General features: G+C 42.2%; 1 protein-coding gene across 1 annotated transcript in view; it reads left to right on the forward strand.

The window, feature by feature from the left end:
• The first annotated feature begins 351 nt into the window (after nucleotides 1-351).
• Nucleotides 352-19229, forward strand: part of cdh13 (cadherin 13, H-cadherin (heart)) — a 323390-nt gene continuing 304512 nt past the window's right edge. The window contains exon 1 of the mRNA XM_042496074.1: nucleotides 352-555. Within this exon, the coding sequence (XP_042352008.1) occupies nucleotides 511-555 (45 nt within the window). The 5' untranslated portion in view covers nucleotides 352-510. The remainder of the gene's footprint in view (nucleotides 556-19229) is intronic.

Genomic DNA, 19229 nt, shown 5'->3' on the forward strand with positions numbered 1-19229 from the left:
AAGAGTCGTAAATCACCTTTAAAAGGGGACGGATAATAGATGCTGGAATAAGGGCTATAAAGCTGTCTGATGAGAGGGAAAAACGGCCCGTGATACGTGCGATGTATCCCCGAAACCTGCTGCTGCACCTGCCGATCAACCAAAAACTCCAAATAATTGCAGTGTCTAAATTCAGCTAAATTAGTGATGCTGACCCTCCGCTTAGATTGTGACGACCCTCCCTCCCTCTCCTCATCCCCCCCCCCCCCCCCCCCCCCCCCCCCTCTCCCTCTCTCCCTCTCTCTCTGTCCTCCTCATAAATCTATTGGTTGTGGTCTCGGCTTCACTATCCAATGCTTTGCTGATCAGACTGCAGTTGTATTTGTGGGAAGTTGGCAGCTGGCGGCTCACGGCGAAAGGCTTTCCTCTCTCCCCCGGCGCTTGGACAGTGGAATTATGAGCAGAGCTGACCCTGCCTACATCACCCTGTCTTGAATCTGTGTCTGTTTTCACACCGCGAGAAACTGAACCATGGAGATTGGAGTCCGCATCCTCTTGGCTTTCCTCGTCCCCCAGGTAAGACAGGAAAAGACGCGCGTGTGCGTGAAAGAGAGAATGTTGGATCCGGGGGATAGTGTCACTTAGCGCGATCTTTTTTTTTTTAAATTATTTTATTTGAGCATCCGCCTGCTCTCGTTCTACTCTTGTGCTCTTGGCGCAAATAGCTGGCTTGTCAAGTTTGTCCCGAGTCTGCATGTAACACACACACACCGCCACACAGTCACTTGCACTGCCAGACCCGGTCCGTGCTGTGCCAAGAGCAAGTTTATTCCCGGTTTAGTCTCCTTTAGCTGTGCGCACGGCTGTCAGTCGTGGCACCGAGTTTTTTGGGGGGCGGACAGAGGGTGTCGGATCTGCAGTGGTGGCTCACTTTGGGAATGCCTTTCACATTTTGTCGAGAAGAGAGAGAAGGAATGAGAGGAAGAGGGGAGAGAAACAGATGATGGAGGAGAAGAGGAGGGCTGAAAGGGGAGAGGAGAGAGAGCGCAGGGGTGTATGTTATGTCTATGTGCAAATCACGGCTCCGGCTCTTGTCTCTAGTCGCATCTATATTCCGCTCAGCCACCAACTTGAGCGTTTCTTTGGGCTTGTGAGTGTGTATGTGTGTGGGGGACGCAAACAGGCAGATGGAGGAGAGGAGAAGGAGAGAGGAAGAGAGAGAGGCGGTGGGGGGTGTAAGGGAGGCAGAGAACTAACTTGGCCGCGCTGCTGTGTTATTTGTGGCGTCTCTCTGGGTATTTCACTCAGTCTATTGCTCTCCGAAGACGTGGATTCTCTCGGGATATTTAATAAAGGCTTAATTCCCACTGTGATAGGAGCACTCGCCCGTTTGATCTGCCTGTAATATGGGGAGAGAGTGAGAGAGGTAACTGGGAACAGCTTTGTCTGCCAGTCAAGTCTTCAGAAAACTATTTAAAAGAAGAAGGGCAGTACCAAGGCTGCTCAGTCTGATGCTTCTGTGACAACACTTTTGTCCACTTTCTGGCTTGAAAAACCTCACAGAGTTGCTCATGTCGCCCTGATGTAGTGCCCTTGAAAAAATATGAGTCCAGCTGCAGGGATTTTTAGCTGCCTCCACAACTAATTTCTTCAGGCAGACAGAAAAAAGCACAAGATAAGAGCAATTTACCATAAAAGTCATCAATGTGTACTTATTCTAATGTTGGCGACACCTCTGCTGCCAAGCTGCAAAAGTTTTAAGTGGCAGCTAATTTTAAAATTACCAAGCTGAGACGATTCCTAAACGCAGCAACAATGGGAAAGCCCTGAAGCGTGGCAGGCAAACAGCTCATTTGGGAAACTCTGTGTTGTTGTGCTACTTCTCTCTCCTCTCTCATCCTCTCTGTCTCTCTCCTTCTCCTGCAGGATATTTTGAAAGGCATCAGACAACACTGCTCATTTGGTATTTCTTGTTTGACCTGTGTAGGCTCAGTGCACATTTTCTGCTGTGCATTATTCATTTTTAATTGGATAAGCCATCGGCTCATTTCCACGTTGTAGTTCGATCTTCTGATCTGAGGTGGTCATGATTCAGGCTAATAGTGCCTACAAAGAAATTATTTAGTTCTTTGTTTTATTGATTAGGACCCGGCCCCCTCCTGAACACCGAAACACACGCAAATACCGCCCACCCTGCTACACATACTGAGGAGGCTTTCCATTGACTAGATTCATTCACTAACCCTATCAAGAGACTGTTAGCACGCCTCCAAAACTGCACAACAAAACACACTTACTGCTGAAGTTCACTCAAAGGCATACACTCACTCAAACACAGTGTCAAGATCTGTACCAGGTGAGATGTATGATGCTGTGTGGCCTTTGGCCTGTACTTCTGGTGGGCAGATTTACAGGCTGACCCAGCTCCGTGGGAGAATCTCTAATCTCTGGTTGTCTTACCAGAAGCAGTAGCCATACATTTTTTCATTACCATCCACCTGTAAATGAATCCCTCAAGTGAATAAAGCGCATTACTTCCAAGGGTTAACCATATGTTTTGCCCTTCAGTGATTCAGCTCTCTAGCTTGTTCAGAAACACACACACACAAACATTTGTATCCCACATGTGAACACAAACTTATTCCACCTTCCTCGTGTGAAAAGTGTAAGTGCCTTCCTCCCTCTCACAATCACAGGAACGTCCCTCTCATCCTCCCACCTGACACTCTTAGAAATAAGGTTTGAAGGGTTCTTCCTGCAGCCCGAGGTTATACCCAGAATCATTTGCTTCTGAAGAACTCTAAAGAGTCCTTTAAGGATTGTTTGGACCACAGTTGTTAAAAGGTACTCATCCTCAAATATTCAAATGATTACCTGTATTTTTTTAAATGTAGCTGTATCTGTAATCTTTTTCATCAATTCATTTCATCGTGTTCTGCCATTGTTGATATCTGTATCTTACCTGGCTCCAGACCTTTGAATGTGCCCATTGCACTAAATTAAAGCTACTTATTCGTTTGTCATTGTGGCATGAAACAGTAGTTTCTCTGTCAAATTTTATGAAAACAAACAACTAATGAGGCCTGGACTCAATTAGCCAAGCAATGCTGCAGGCAGGATAAACGCTGTTGTCAAGATGTTATCAAGCATTTTCAAGTGCTACACCAGATCCAATGAGGAGTTATAGCAACAACAACTAATTCCATAGACAAGATAGACGCTGCTATTGAGGTTGTGTTCTCAATATCGACTGACATCACAATTTGTTTTTACTTTGCTCTGCTCAGCTCTAAAAAGTTGGGTGTGCTCCATTTCAGCGCACTGTTGCTCTGCTTAACACATAACGACGAGTCCCGGTAACGCTATTACAATGGAGTGTAATCTGTCAACCAGCAACCATGTAAATGTCAGCTGACAAAACAAAAAACTACATTGGCCTACAGGGCAAAAGCCATGGTTGAATTCCTAGTTGACAAATGGATATTAATGATCACAATGTGATTTTATTTTAGCCTGATTGGCATTCATCAGTTCTCTGTCTTATCAAATTTCCTTGACTTGTTTGTGTATGTATAGACCGTATGGTCGTGGTAAAGTATGTGATGTAATTCAGTTAGTTACTGTTTTCAAGATGCCTTGAGTGCAGTCTAGATGAAAACCTTAAAATATAAAAGAGTTTCTTCTGTGGAACCCTGTGGTTGGGTTCCAGTTAGCACCCTCAGAGAAAGTTTTTTGATTTAACCCTCAAATAGGGTCCTTGGTGGAACCATTACACCATAGAGGGTTCTCTTGAGAATGCAGCAGTAGAGGTTCTGGTGAAACCACAAATGGTTTTAAGTAACATTGTTTTTGTTTGGGTTTTAAACCTACATTATTTTAGTAGGCACCTTTATTTCTAAGAGTGTATTATAGTGTGTGGGATCTTTGTTATTGATGCTCAGGTAGGGAGCCAAGTTCCTCTCCACAAAAAAGCCGCCATATACTCCTACCTTCCTCCCACCGCCCAACACCTCCCCCCTCACACACCCGCCCACATATGGGCACAGTAGCAGCCCCCTCCTTGGTAATAAATCCCTGTTTTCCAAATGAAACGCTAAGCAGTCTCTCCGGGTGGAGCAATGATTCAGAATAAGCACAGCACAGCTGGGAGCTGCAGGTGCAACGTTTTTTTCTTGCCTTCTTTTTTCTCCTTTTCCCACTTTGATTCCTCCTCCCTGTCTTCCCTCCTCTTTGTCTGTCTCGTGTATTTGTTTTTCTTCCCCTTCCTTAGCTCTCATTCTCTTTTACATGCTCCCACCCTGTGAAACTAGTATTTTACCTTAATTAATGTGATTTACCAATCTTTAATCCCCCCATTTATTTCCTCAAAATGCTCAGCGCCATTTTCTCACTTCTCTCTCTCTCTCTCTCTGGCTCTCTGTTTCCTCTTCTCTATCTCTCTCACCAGTAGACGGTGGATGACAGTTATACTCAGAGTTTAAATTCTGGGCTGGCACCTAGGCGTGTCTGAGGGAAGATTTGCTGTCATGGACGTTTATGGGCACGGTGACCAACGGACTGTTAAAGTTCCTGTTTAAGCCACTGCAAGCACAGAGAGAGATAGATAGAGAGAAAGCAGGGGAGGTCGTTGTGTCCAGAAAAAAAATTAAGTTTGGCTCTGAAGGCAGAGTTGCCATGGTGTCCTGTTACTCATAAAGAGGGCTGACCTTCAAGGTGACAAAAACATGATCGCACCTTGCCCTGATTTTCATCATCTCTGACCGCCCCCCCCCCAATCTATCCCACCTACTTGATCCCAGAGGCAGTCCATTGATCTAGAATTATCAAAAAGAGAGGACATGGTCATCCCTGGTCTGTCAGTGTCATTTATTATTCAGGAGAGCAGCAACAGGTTTGAGAGTGAACACACTCACTCTATACCTGCTAACTTCTTGCAGTTTTCAGGACAGTTCTTGCCTTTTTCTCCCATGTTTTCAAAAGAAATCAGACCAATGTGCTCAGGTTTCAAAAGCTGAAATACTTCTAAAAGGCCTCTGAATGCAGAACAAGACAGTGATGCTGGTCTGTGTTTCAAAGAGTTAATCTTTTTTATTTTTTTTTCATTGCCAGGTCCAGCCATCTCTGATCATAAACTAATAGGTATAATGTTTGGTCATACAGGATTTATCCTTCCCCCTCTGGATAGGATAATGATGAGTGCTCAGTGTTTGTGCCCCCGCTGCACTTTCTGCTTTCGTCTTTATGAAATGTGTAGATGGAGCTATGTCATGTTTTTCAGTGGTTACAGTGAATCATCAGTTATAAAGACGTCCTTCAGCTAACCTCATATCTCCCAAGAAAGTTTGTGTGAATGGTCCTTTCAGACCTTCCGGCCCTCTGTTACTCTGTGCTGTGTCAGTGGAGTACAATGGGGTGTGGTTAAGGCATAGGAATACTACAAGCTTCAGAGGCTAATGATGACACTAATGAGGAATGCCAGTCATCAAGGCAGGATGATTTCTGTCTTGCTTTCTGCTGTTTTCATCCTCAGTTTTCCTTGCCCTCCTCTCACCCCCCACACTCCTGTCTGGTGTTTCAGCTCCCATGGTCGCGCAGCTGGAATAAAGAGTTCAAGTTTAGAAAAATTGCAGAGAGGTTTGCAATGTTTACAGCTGACAGAGGCACACAAACACACAAAGTAAAAAGAGCATGAAATGGCTCAAGTGAAAGCAGCCCGATACCAATCTAGACATTGCTGTCTAAATGCACCCTGGTGTTACTTTGGTTCTAACAGTCAACTGGCAAATAGGCTCTCTAGTGCGGGGCTTTGGGGTTTCAGGCTCCTTCACATTCTACTTATCTACTTGGATTCCTCAGTGAAAACACACTGCCAACCACAGCCTGTTGTGCTATAGTGCTCTTTGGAATTTTTTAACAGTCAGCTGTTCTAACTCTAAAAGCTTCCTCTAAGTTAACAGACACACATGCACAACTGACCACACATGGGCACACTTTTTCTCTTTTAATGGAAGAGTCTGAAACAGAGTTTTTTGTTATTTATCTGTGTGTTCCCTAGCGACTGTGGTTGAGCAGCACCATGCTGTAATGGGCTATAAGGTCAAATGCTATCTTAACTCCGCTGTGGGAAGGTGTAACCTTTGAGCGAAACACAGTCTTCTTCAATCTTTTCTCCCTTGACGTTGCCACCCCACTCTCCTGAGGACGGGAGTGGATGAGAGGAGGATGAAGGAGGGAGGAGGGAAGGAGATAGTGAGAGTGGTAATTAAAGTAAATATGTCCCCTTAGCGCTCCATTAGAATCTGCCTGCATTTGATATAAGTGGCATAATTATGCAAAACACCAATGGACATTGCGTGGTGTAATAGTGAAATATGCCAAGTGAGGAAAAAAAAAGAGAGTGAGAAAACCCTGCATCCTAGGAGAGTGGATTAATGGCTTATTTGTGAGTACTGATGAGTTTTTGTGGGTGGAGAAAGCAAAGAAGAGACACAAATACACACACACACACACACAAGAGGCCTCAGTAAGCACGTGTGAAGGACACGGCAATACAATGTGATACCGTCCCTCCAGTTGATCACGCTTCCATCTCAGTTTGTTCTCCTCTTGTCAGTTTCATGGTCAGACAAGCAGATGAACAAGCAAAAAGATAAAATAGGTGGCAGACAGACAAAGAGCCATAATAGATACCCAGGTAGAGGCAGCGGCTGAAAGAGAAGCGGCTTCGTATCCACACCCGCAAAAAGCAATCCCCCGACATTCAAAATCTAAAGTGTGTGAGAAAGAGAGACATGGTTCACAGTACCCTTGTCTCTCACTTTCCCCGTTTCCCTGCCTGTGCCTCCGCCTCCTCCTCTGCCATCCGCTCTGACAAACACTCTCTGTAACACATTACAGATATTCATGAGCTATTCACCCACTCTGTTTGTCTGTCTCTCCACCACACTCACAAACATCCAGATATGTCCTCCCCTCTCTTTTTCTGTCACACACACACACACACACACACACACACACACACACACGGGCCTATGTTTGGCAGGAGGCACAAGTTTCTTTTTCAGCTGTGATTGCGATGACTCTTCTCTATTTCCACGGAGTGTGTGAAGCCGCCAGCAGCACAGTGGAAGTATTCATGTAAAAGGGCTGGTACTGCAGGGTCCCATTTTTTCCACAAGAGTAGTTTCACTGATTTTAGTAGCCGGCGATGATGTTGTTAGTTTCTTTAACCCTTCAGTGAGTAGCACTCCATTGTTGGTGTGATGCACTTATATTTGTTTAAAGGTAAACGACGTGTTCGAGACTGTTCTTGTATCATGAAAAAGAGACACTTGGCATATATCACTGAATAGCTTTTCGTCACTGACTCCATTGTTAATTGAAGCCGCAGGGTCAAAAGAGGGTGATGGAGATTTCTGCCAGCTGCACTTGATCTATTTTTCAAGAATATGTTGATACATGAGTTGCTCCCGAGTGGGTGTTGCTGCCGATAAATGGGTTGTGCTATAGCAGTGTGTCTCTGATAGTAGCTAAATTGAGAGGTTAAAGTATACTTAAATAGATATAAATCAGCCTTTGGTGTTCTTGTCTGCATGTTTTTATTCCGGAGAGAAGAAATGAGCTTCTGTTTTCCCTTCCCTCATATTTACTTTCACTTATCAAACTAAATGGAGCATTGGGGAGGAAAATTCAAAATGCTAACAGTTATCCACCGTGCTGTAATAAGCACCTCAGGGGGAAACAACACCACTACCTTTCAACATGACCTAGCCCCAATTAGGCTTTACACACAAATTTAGATGAACACCTCTTTTTGTGCAATTCTTGCTCTCTCTGAGGTCCTCGATGCAGATTTTTTTTTTCAGTATGGCAACTTTAGAGTTTAATGAAGTCCAGAAATTTCTGAGTATACATCTGAACACTCAACCAAGAGTATATAATGCATGGCCTGGCCTATGCTTACCTTGCACTGTCCCCTATGGATTTGTCTGCCTCTGGCATACTAATATGGAGGGTGTTTTTTCTTGCTCAAAATAAGGAGGAAGTGGTGACTAAACTTACAGAACCTTTGATATGGGAAAATACTTTTAAATAGACACAAGATCTGCCTAAGTTGTTGATCAAAAAACTGTACAATTAAAAAGTTTTAAAGACAACCTCATCTTCTTAAGCCAATCTGACAGCATCTAATTTAATTTTATGTGTAAACCATGAAGAAATACTGTTATGTTACCAAGCGCTTGTAGAAAAAAAATGATAATAAAGATGATTTCATTTGCGTAGAAGAACTATGCAGTAGTCACCCCAAAAAAGAAATTGCAGTGTGCAAAATTTGCGGATAGATATAACAGACGAAACAACATCCAACAAACTTGTTTGTAAATTCAATTTATATGGTTCTTTGTTGTTAAAATGGTATTGCATTTGCTTAAGGGCTCATTATGTGTTGTTTAGGACTCAAAATTAAAGTTTAGGAGTAGGGACTTGAGAGTCTTGACTTGGAACTTGACTTTAAAATTATGAGTCTTGACTTGTACTTTAGTACAAAGACTTGCAAAACAGCGACTTGGTCCCACCTCAGCAGTATAGTGGTGGAATGTACACTGGACAGAAGACTGCATTTTATGATGCTTACCATATGCAATATTACCATATTCTTAAACATGGTTTAAGAAAAAATGAAATTAAAGTTGACTCTAAATCAAGAAGAGACCCAAAATCCTGCAACATCCTTTGGCATTGAAGGAGGACTTGAGAAGCTGCTCCGTAGTCTGGTGGTTTGGCAGTGGATACTTCTGTATCTTTTTCCAGATGGCAGCAGGGTGAACAGACTGTGGCTGGGGTGGCTGCTGTCTTTCAGTCCTTTGGGCTCTGTGCAGACACCTCACTGCACCGAGGTCACTGATGTTGAAACTGTGCTAGCAGATTTATTCAGGTGTTGCATTTATATTGCAGTGCTCTGCATGTGTTCTTATGTATAATGTGTGTTTATATTTTATATGCTACAACGGACAAATTTGGTTAGTAAAGATAGCTAACAGGATAGATTAGTTGGTGGCAGAGACTTGCATCATACTGATTAATCATGAATGCTGTTTGGGCTGCATTACTTATTCACACACACACACACACACACCTCAGCCTCTTCCTGCTGACCGATGTACTTTATAAAGCTCCTCATTTCTCACTTCCTAATCCGCTGTGATTGTTAAATTCCTCTCAATAATATTCCATGTTGACGCTTGTTTTGACACCACCATTTTCCAGTGGATTCGGAACTGCTCTCAAGGTTAGTTTCAGAAGAAAAACATCAACTACTGCGTCATTGAAGAAGATAAACAAGGCTGCACCTTTGTTGCAAATATCAAGGTACTGTAGCTCAATATGCTTCATATGGACTTAAAGCTGGATAATCATACAAGATGTATCATCACCTTGACTTGGTTTTAAAGCTCCGGAGGAAACGGATTCTATGATGTGCCACTTTACTCTCAGAGCATGTGATGTTTCTGTTTGAAGGTGTCAGCCCTACTTTTTCATTCTATCCCAACATGACTCTGGGGTTTTTCACTTCACTCTATGTTCAGCAAGTGTCTTTGAAGTAATCAAATCCCTCTCTGCTGTTAAACGGAACTGATAGCTGAGAAGGTCTTCTTGACTTTTACAAGAAATCACTCCAGCTTACCCACATTATCCTTTTCTCTCTTTGCTGCTACACGGTGTTTCTTTACCCATTTTCATCAGCTCACTTCCCTGTCTGCAGTTCCCTTCCTGAATGTGTCTCTGGTCTTTTCTTGCTCTTTCCAAATTGTTGGTAATTCACACAAGACTGGGTTACAACAGTTTTACATCAAACTTTTGCACTTTCCCTCTCTGTCTTTTCTTCCATTATCCCTGCTTCAGAGTTGCAGAGGACATCAGGCTGGAGACATATTTGACCTGTGAGGAAAAAATCAATCTTTTTTGTCTGCCCTGATGCATGCAGTACCGCCCCTGCTGCCTAGATGGCAACAAAATGCCAGATATTGTTTGAACGGTTGTCAAGGATAATTGCCACTCAGATCCACTTGGTTTTTAAGCCAGTGTGTGTGTGTGTGTGTGTGTGTGTGTGTGTGTGTGTGTGTGTGTTTGCGTGTGCGCTTATGCCAGCATGGTCCCGGGTAAAAGATTTTGCAAAGGTGCTTTGTAAAGGTAGAGTGGCCATTCAAACCCCTGATCTTGACTGTCAAGAAATAGACAGGAATTGGAGGACTCATTTGAAGAGAGCACACAAAGCACTTTATTGGTGCCTACGCAGGCAGGTCGCTTCAAGGCAATTAGAATAGCTCTTCCCACTTATTGCTTTTGATGTCAGCATGTGGGGGAATGAGAGAGAGCCAACTTTTGCCTGCTGCTGACAGAGGGGGCTGCCACTTCAGTTGAATTCCTTTAGACACAATTAATGTCGTTCTTCATTCAGAGTTTTATCTCATATTAATTTGGGCAGGTCCAAGGCTTTGAGCTTACAAATGAATTAAATGATGGGGCAAAAAGAATTAAGTGGAGAAAAAAGCCAAGTCAAGGAGGATGCCACTGGATTGGTAATGACCTCATCCATGACAGTTCTGTATGCTGGTTTTACTATATTGTGAAGCAGTTTAAACTTTCTTGGAGCGGTGTCCTGTTTATCCTCACTTTGATGTTACTTCTTTGCAGTATTTAGGCCAACATTAAAGTGCTGCTATATTGAAACTTTCAATGCATTCCAGTTTCATATGTGGTTGGGGTTGGGGTTGGTTTGATCCACCCACTGCCCCTCCTGCCCACTCTAAAGGAACCTGCATGCTCCTTATATTACATTGTTACCAGCAGTGTTTTGACCTGATGCTGTCCAAGGGCGTAACATGCGGACATGACAGGTTCTGTCCAGCCATGTTCTCAAATGACGCCAACCGTCTGTGTATCATGCTGCTGTGGCAGGTGCTGTCTGGTTGCACAAAATAGCATCTCGAACAGCTCAGCCCAGCTGCGTTCTCAGCTGACAGTCTACAGCAGTGTACTATGCAGATGCAAAAGGTGGCTTTTGGCATTAGGATCTCAAACGAAAAGCACTGCACAAGGGGCAGTATTTGAAGACTTTGGAATGAGAATAGGCTGGTATATCAAAAGTCAGCTAAGTTTTAAGATGAGCAATGCTGTTCAAAATTACTACCCAACCTATGTTATGCACCTCTCAAAGTAGTAGCTATCATCAGACAGTTTTGGCCTTTTGTCAGGTGGTAGGGTTGAACGATGGGTAATCCTCCACATCTGTTGTGTTATGGTTTCAGAATCATGAAGAAATCTGAGGTAACTACAGGATTTTTTTCCTTGGCAACTATCATGTTATCCCCAAATGGTGGACATGACTTAAAAAGTAGCTCCTGAAAATCCCCCCAGGGGAAAGAGGGAGACCACCCCAGGTTTGGGCTGAGCCTTGAATGTTTGCAATGGCTTCACCCCTGGAGACTATCTCCGAGTTCTGCATGGGGTAATCCATCCCAGAATTTGTCCTGCAGACCTAAGGCAATTAAAACATAGACTTTAGCTTGCAATCCATTTGGATAAGTGCTTGGTTAACCATTTGCAAGTACACTTAAGGGCTTTTGGTGAAGTTGGTTATGCTGTGAAACTCATGGGAAGACTGAGGCAGCACTAATGAAGGCAAAGCCGAGTCTGCGGCTCTGGGTGAGGCCCAGGCAAGGTGAGTGCAGTGATTTCCATGGAGATGCCACATTGCTCCCCTCACATGCATGTTGTGACTGACTCAAGGAACTAAAAAAAATGAATGGTTGTCATTAAAAGCAAGGCTGTTTGTCAATTATAACATGAGGTTTTCACATGACAACAGGGATTTGCATGTTATTTGTTATGTTATGGCGTTGGCATCTGCCCCTCTCATTATCTGAACTTCACCTCTCTTATCAGCTATAGGGATGTTGCAGCTGTGCCATAGGCTTCCTGCCGCAGAGATCCTCCGAGGAGCGAGCTGACTGGATTTGATTTTCATTAGGATTGCATGTCTTCACTGTCACATCCTCTCCCCACCTTGCACGCTTTACTGGACACAATTTTCCGCTGTGGTGGCCCCCATACTGACGGCTTGGTTTTTCACGCCGCAGAGTCACACCGGGTGGCCAGTTATCAGTGCATTCACCATTACAGGGCCCCGTGTGGTTGACCTGCTCAAAGAGGGCTTTTCTGCCTCTGCCAGAGTCCCAGTAGGAGACACGCTCTGCTGCCGTGCTGGGACAAGCCACCTACAGAATTACAGGAACTCTAGAAGGCTGTCACAAGCCAAACAGTGTACCGCACAGACCTGGGATGTGCAGGTCACACACATCCTCACGCACACACAGATTGTTGACAGACAGTTGAAGGCTGAGACAGTACAAGCTCATGTTAACGCTCCACAGAGGGTTTGAAAGATCGATGGGAGATAATTATTTCTAATGGAGCTAGAGGAGAAAGGAGTGTGTCCTTTACAGTCATAGCAAAAGTGTGCTTACACACAGCCTGGAGTATTTGAGATAGCATTTTTTTCTCGGGGATTTAATTAAACACAAATGAGTGGACTGCTGTCATTAAATGTCTATTATTCAATAAGAGCGGCAACCTTGAGGTTTAAAAATCAGAACCCTGAAAACATTTACTTATTTTATCAATGTGCAAATTGTGTTGCTAAAATCAATTTTTTATCCCCAAATTTTTATTGATGGTGAGATTATTCATCCAATTTTAACCTGTTTTGTAAGAGAAGACATACAGAGACAATATCTATCTGAGTTTGAGTTTATTTCATTTCAAACAAATAAAGATAACGGAAAAAAAAAAAAAAAAATTTAAAAGACTTTCCATCATGGAAACAAAACAAAGAATGTGTTTGAAAACGAGCAGGAGGAAGCAAAATGCTTATCCTGTCCTGCCCCTTCTTCAGCCTTCACCAGCTTTATATAATGGGTTTGAACTTAATACTTCATATTTCCTATTAATGCTTTGCCTTGACTTCTGTGTCTTTATCTCCAGAACTTCTCGGGGTGTCATGTTTGGGTATTCAGGACAAGAACATGGTCATTCATTACAGCTCCAGTATGTTCCTACCAACAGAGGACACAGGCTTAAATTAACATTGCTCTATCCTGTGATTTATGACAGTCTGCCCTGGCCTAGTCTGGCTCACTTACAGTGCAGGCGTCTCTCGCTGTCAGATGCAGACTCAGACAGCATGCTTATATAGCATACTTGTTTAGTCTTTTATTTTGTAAAGCAACAACTGAGGCTGTTTGTCAGTGAGTAATTGCTACAATTCCTCACGACCCAAGACAAGCTCTCATGTCTAGTTTGCCACCTGATGACTCAAGTGACGGGAGTTAGACCTGAAGTTAGCCTCCCATTAGAAACTGACCAGGCTACCAGACATCTGCAGTACTGAAAGGAGCCTTGAGGGTTTTCAGTGTGGCATATTAGATAAGTTTGAACTGACACCTGACTTTGAATTTTTGATTGTCTGTATCTATATTATGCATTATGGAATCATTGATAACCACGCCCAAATTAACCCAGCTTCAGTAAACTATGAAAAAAAAAAAAAAAAAAGACAATATTTCAACTTGATTGAGGCTAATGTCTGGTCATTTTTTATGCTTTTTATTATGCATGTAAGACCCTAAATTACATATTAAGAAAGTGTTTGGTGATCTGGGTTCCAAGAGGCTTTAATAACGTAAAGAAACATTGCAATAGTCCACCTTCCACCTTTTCTTTCCCTCTCTTAGTCTGTCGTTCTGAAACATACACAGAGCGCTGCTACAATCAGGGTTTCTGTTGTTCAGTTTTTGACCAGGAAAATCTGTCTCCTATTGTGTGCTTAGCTGAACTGCCGATCAGAGTGATTTTATTCACAGACAGGCTCTTACCTCTGCGATGCCGATTCAATATGCTGAATTGCAGAAAAAGGGCTAACAGTTCAGGATACACTACAAAGACAAGGGTGAAAAATGTTCACTGACTGCTAACTGTGAGCTTGGTATTTTAGGGCCTTTAGTTCAAATGACTAACATACAGTGTACTCCATTTGTCTGCTATTGCTAAGACAAAATCAGGAGTATCAGTATTTGTAATGCCCTTCATGGCAACCACAACAGCAGTAATGAGCAACATAGCTTAAATCAGAAAACATTTCAACTTGTAATTCAGCTACAGTGACCAGCCAGTAGTTAGCGAGAATCTTAGCAGTTATAACAGCACAAACTCATTTGAAAAGAGCTCACTTTTTCAGAGTTGCGTGTGTGCATGTGCGTGTGTGTGTGTGTGTGTGTGTGTGTGTGTGTGTGTGTGTGTGTGTGCGCGTGTGTGCGTGCGTGTGTGTGTGTGTGGGCATGTGCGCGCACGAGCGCGCGCGCGTGTGTGTGTGTATGTTTGTGTGTGCGCACTCCCGGCTGTTTCGCTCAAACAATTCAAAGGCCTTTTTTTGTCTTTTTTCACCTGAACACTTTGGTCATGATACAGTATATGTGAAGAAATGCACTTGAGATTGAACAGTGTAGCTCTCTTAGACAGAGGAGTCAAACACAGGAATACTTGAATAATTTAGCGTTAATAATAGGACTACATTCACCCCTACTACAGACTCACTTTAAAAAGCTAATGTACATGTCAAGTATTTGACTCCACCACGGATGCGTCTTTGATAACTCTCAACATCAAAATCCCAGACAATTTATTCTGTCTCCCAGTCTGAATGTGAAGAGGCTCTAGCACTTAACATTGTTTTTGCAGTGGGTGGGTGGAAGCTGCCGCGGCTGTTCTATGCTCAAGTTGGAAAGTAACTTGACTGAGCCAAGAACTGATAATGACTGTGTGGGAGAGCAGACATTAAAATGGTGATGCCAAGATGAGAAAGCATACAATATAGGTTATGAGTTTTTATCTAGCTTCTGAATGTAATGAGAATAACAATTTTGAGTTTATAGCTTCACCCAGAAGTTACTATTCAGTTTGGATCAATGAAGATCCTTGAACTTTGGTGTCATTTTGGGCACAAAAATATATTTATAAAGTACCATTTGCTGAATTGGGGTGCAAATAAACCCAACACACTGGGGATATGATTTCAGTACTGCAGGTTCAGTTTTTTTAACTCAGAGATGATACTTGATCTGCTGACTCATACTCAAGGCAAACTTTAGTTGCAAATAAATTGACTTTCGACTTGAATTGCCTCTGAAAAGAGGCATTATAACACTGTAATGATAAAGCAAAATAAAGTATAAAAATCTATGCAGCAGAACTTGAGATACTGTCTTTTTCATTCCACTTATTTTTTTCCCCTTCTCACATCATGGTGCCCACATTGTTCACAATGCTACTAAACTCCCAACAGATCATTCAAAGATGTTTGTGTGTCAAGCTTAAAGCAGAGATGAGGAGTGGTTTAAACTCACTTCTTTCTAAATTTGCACCCCTAGATTTTCAACCCTTTTGTCTTCAGCCTCAACTGATATGCAAGTGATGTCACATAAGGCCTTTTATCAGATTTCATGTAGCCACAAAAGGCTATTTAAAACCCTTTCACAGTTGCAATAGTACTCCCTAACAGGAACCAGAGCGCTTTTGATACCAAAATCTTGTACTTTGCCTACAGACATCTGCATATATGCAGATATGCTACAGATATCTGTGGAAAGTTCTTGCCTTTTGTTAGCCCTTTACAAGTTCCATATTCTTTAAACCCATCATGTGGTTTTATATACAATAAATAATGACATATAGGATATCTTATATCTACAGTCAGTATTCTAGAAATGGCCTTGAACTTGACTTATCCCCCAGAGACCTTCACTTTTAAGTAAAGAATCTAAACTTGTCTTGCATCTTGTGACCCATGACCATCCATGAGTGTGTGTTCATCTTGATCCACCACTGTTTTAATTGCCCCCAAAGAGCCCTTTTGGATCCACAGGACATTGTACCTCATACAATGGAATTAAACATGACATTTATACAATGGGGTTAAACATGACATACATGTCATATTTTTTGAGAGCTGGACGTCTCAAGCTCCACTCTGACAACTGCAGCGAATGCTTTTTCCACTGCACAGGTTTCAGGACACAGCTGCACACTTTTTTACACACTCAGACACCCATGCTTTTTGTCTGCATACATGGTATATTTATCATTTGCTGTATTCATTACATTTTTCAAAATCTTTATTCATTGACGTTTAATAGAAACCAGGACCTGATGCTGCAAGAAGGAGGAATCTGTTGGAATAATAGTTACATCTTGCTTTGTAGACCTTGTTGCCTTAAGTTGAAGCAACAAAGAATGCAAATATGCATATATTCACTGTTAATCAAGTATTTACCTATTAACTTTTACAAATCAAAGGGTCCTTTTTCTAACACTTTATAGATGGCAGTTCAGATTAGTTTATTTTGGCTCTCAGTTCTCAGGTTGGACTGATGTCCCAACTGATGTCCCAACTCTGCTTCGGAAAGGTCAAACGTCCTCCAGGCATCTCAGTCGTTGTCTTTCTGTCTCATTCAACTGTTTATTTTGTTCACATTATCTTTGTTTATCTAATTTTTTTCTCTTGCTGTCATGATCCTTCTTTCTCTCTTTCTCTCTCTGCCTCTATATTCTTCTGCCTCAGTGCGAAAAACCTAAACATTTTCTGTCGCTCATGCTCTCCTGTGCAAAAGATCAAGAATCTAATTAGAAGATATATTGCACAGCATGGAGCTGCTCTGCATTCAGCACGCAAAATTACTAGTCTGAGCAACATCTCTGCTTCAGTGTCATTGTGGTTAAAGATGCAGTGTGGAAGGAGCAGATTAAAAGTGAGGAAAAGAGAAAGAGACTAAGAGAGACTGGAAGGTGGAGGTAATGATGGTGGATTGGCAGAAAAGTGGAGGCAGTTGGAGAGTGGTAGGAAAGTGAGAGCAGTTTGGGGAAAAGGAAAGAGATAGAGGAATTAAGGAAGATGGAGCCTCTGTGGCAGCGCTGATGTGTGGACGGTGGGTGGACAGGGTCGCTGAGTTGTGGCTCTGAAATGGGTCCTGACAGAGTCATTTCTCACGTGGAGATTTACCCAGGTTTTTATTTTTTATTTTATTTTTTTTTAGTGGTGGGAGGACGAGAGCGAACGACCCTTTTCACTTGTCATGAATATTTATTTGGTGAGAGTGTTCACAGGCTGCTGCGTACAATGACAAATTGTGGTCTCTAAAGCAACTACCTATATTCTTTTACCATCCTTTGCTTCGCCCCTTTCTGTCTGCGACTGTCTCTCATCTGATCTATGGTCTGTTCTCACCTGCTTGTTTAATATGTCCAGAGCATTTGGATAGGGATTACACTTTAAAAAGGCAGGTGTAAATGCATAGACAAGAACCAAAACTTCTCTCTGTGCATAGTATCATGTCATGAGGGCCTGAAATCCATCCCAAACCAGAAACATGCATGCAGGGTTGGACGGTAGTTTCCTATTAATGTCAAATTTCTGCCTCTGTATAAAACATTTTTGGTCCCCTTTTGCTGTATTTCAATTGCCACACATATTAAAAGTGTGAAAGGAGCTGCCATCTTATATGAGCACTAAAAACAGGGGAAGTTACGGGTATGATAAAAAAAATTGTTTTTGTTGTGTATGAAATATTAAAGTGTAAATGCAATGTCCATGAAGTCAGATGTTAAAGAATAAAGTTTTTCATCACCTAATGTCACTGGCAACTCCTTCTATCCCACAATTCGTAGAGAGGTGATTCACTTGAGTCCCATTGAAAATGAGCACGGGTGAACATTAAAGTCAGTGGGCCACTTTATTTTGACTCACTTCTTTACCGTCCATTCACAAGCAGATCAGCCTTACAGGAGGTGTTTTAAATGTATTTCAGAACGGCAAACTCTATGTCGTCTAATTCTACCTATCACTGTAGCAAATAAATAATCCAAGACATTTACATCTCTGGTCAAGGACGTTTTTAATTAGCTGTTGATAATGCCTGCAGCAATTGGAAGAGACCTCGCAACTGCCAATAACATATTGTATGGAAAAATACAGATAACACAATTGTAAAACTGTTACAGTGCATGCACCAGTACATTGAGTAACATTTATTTGGAGTTGTGTCTCTGTCCTCTTAATGAATGTTTGTCAAATAATCACTTTCCTTTTAGCTTTTTTGATCTCTACCAACTCCTGAGGGAAATGTGTGGCTCTTTAGACGCTAAATGCTCCACTGTGTTCATCAGTTAACCTTTAACTTTGTCCACTGTTTGGTGAAGAGCAGTATATATAAAAGCTTTTTTTTTTTAATTAAAAAAGAAGCAGCTTGCATTTGCAGCTTGAAATTATGCTGATGATAACAGTGAGAGTAAATCAAACCAGGGAAGTTGCAGGCAGTAAAACCAAATGCTAAACACTCTGTAGACCTGAGGGGAAATACAATATAGTAATTCTTTCTGGGTTTGTTGCTATGATTGGTACCTCACACATCACAGAAAGTAATTTGAGAAAAAGATCAGTACAGTTTTAAACCATGTCACAATACAGTTCACATACAGGTCATGTGTAATGTAATGTAGTCTGTGTGATTTAAACTGGACCCCTGTATTGGTAGATTTGTGACTTCCCAAAAATGCTCTAATTTTATCTCTTCTCATCATATCTACCCACATTGACTACCAGCTGTGTGATATCCTGGATTTCCCAGCATGTTAACCCGCCATTACTCAATATGGAAGGAATGCCATATCCCAAAATGAAACTGCCTCTTTTAAATCTGAATTTGAGCCATCCTCAATGTCCCTATATGGCCAAACAGAAACCTCTAAATGCTGGAGTCAAAATCGCTACAAGCCTTGGTGTACAAATGTGGCTGAGTTTCTAAAGCTCAAATGTTTTCCTCCATCATTATCCTCGTCTCAGTTGTGCTCTAGTAGCAGTCACTACGTTCTCTAAACACCCCTTTTATTATCATATTACCAGCCATGGCTGCAGAGATTTGGAGAGAGATTTGGATTCAGCTTGGATCATCTGTCTGTGCAGGCTTTAGCCAGGGCGCTGCAGGCTTGCTGAACACTGTACTGGAGCTGAAGTGTTGAAGGCACAGCTCCCAGCAAGGAATTGAGGGGAAAAAATTCCATCCAGCTCATTATTTTGATGCTTTCACTGGCTCTGCTTTTTATGGCCCCAATTTTTTTTACATTCATCTGTGGCACCCATG

Source organism: Plectropomus leopardus, chromosome 11 (assembly GCF_008729295.1).
Source record: "Plectropomus leopardus isolate mb chromosome 11, YSFRI_Pleo_2.0, whole genome shotgun sequence".
NCBI lineage: Eukaryota > Metazoa > Chordata > Actinopteri > Perciformes > Serranidae > Plectropomus > Plectropomus leopardus.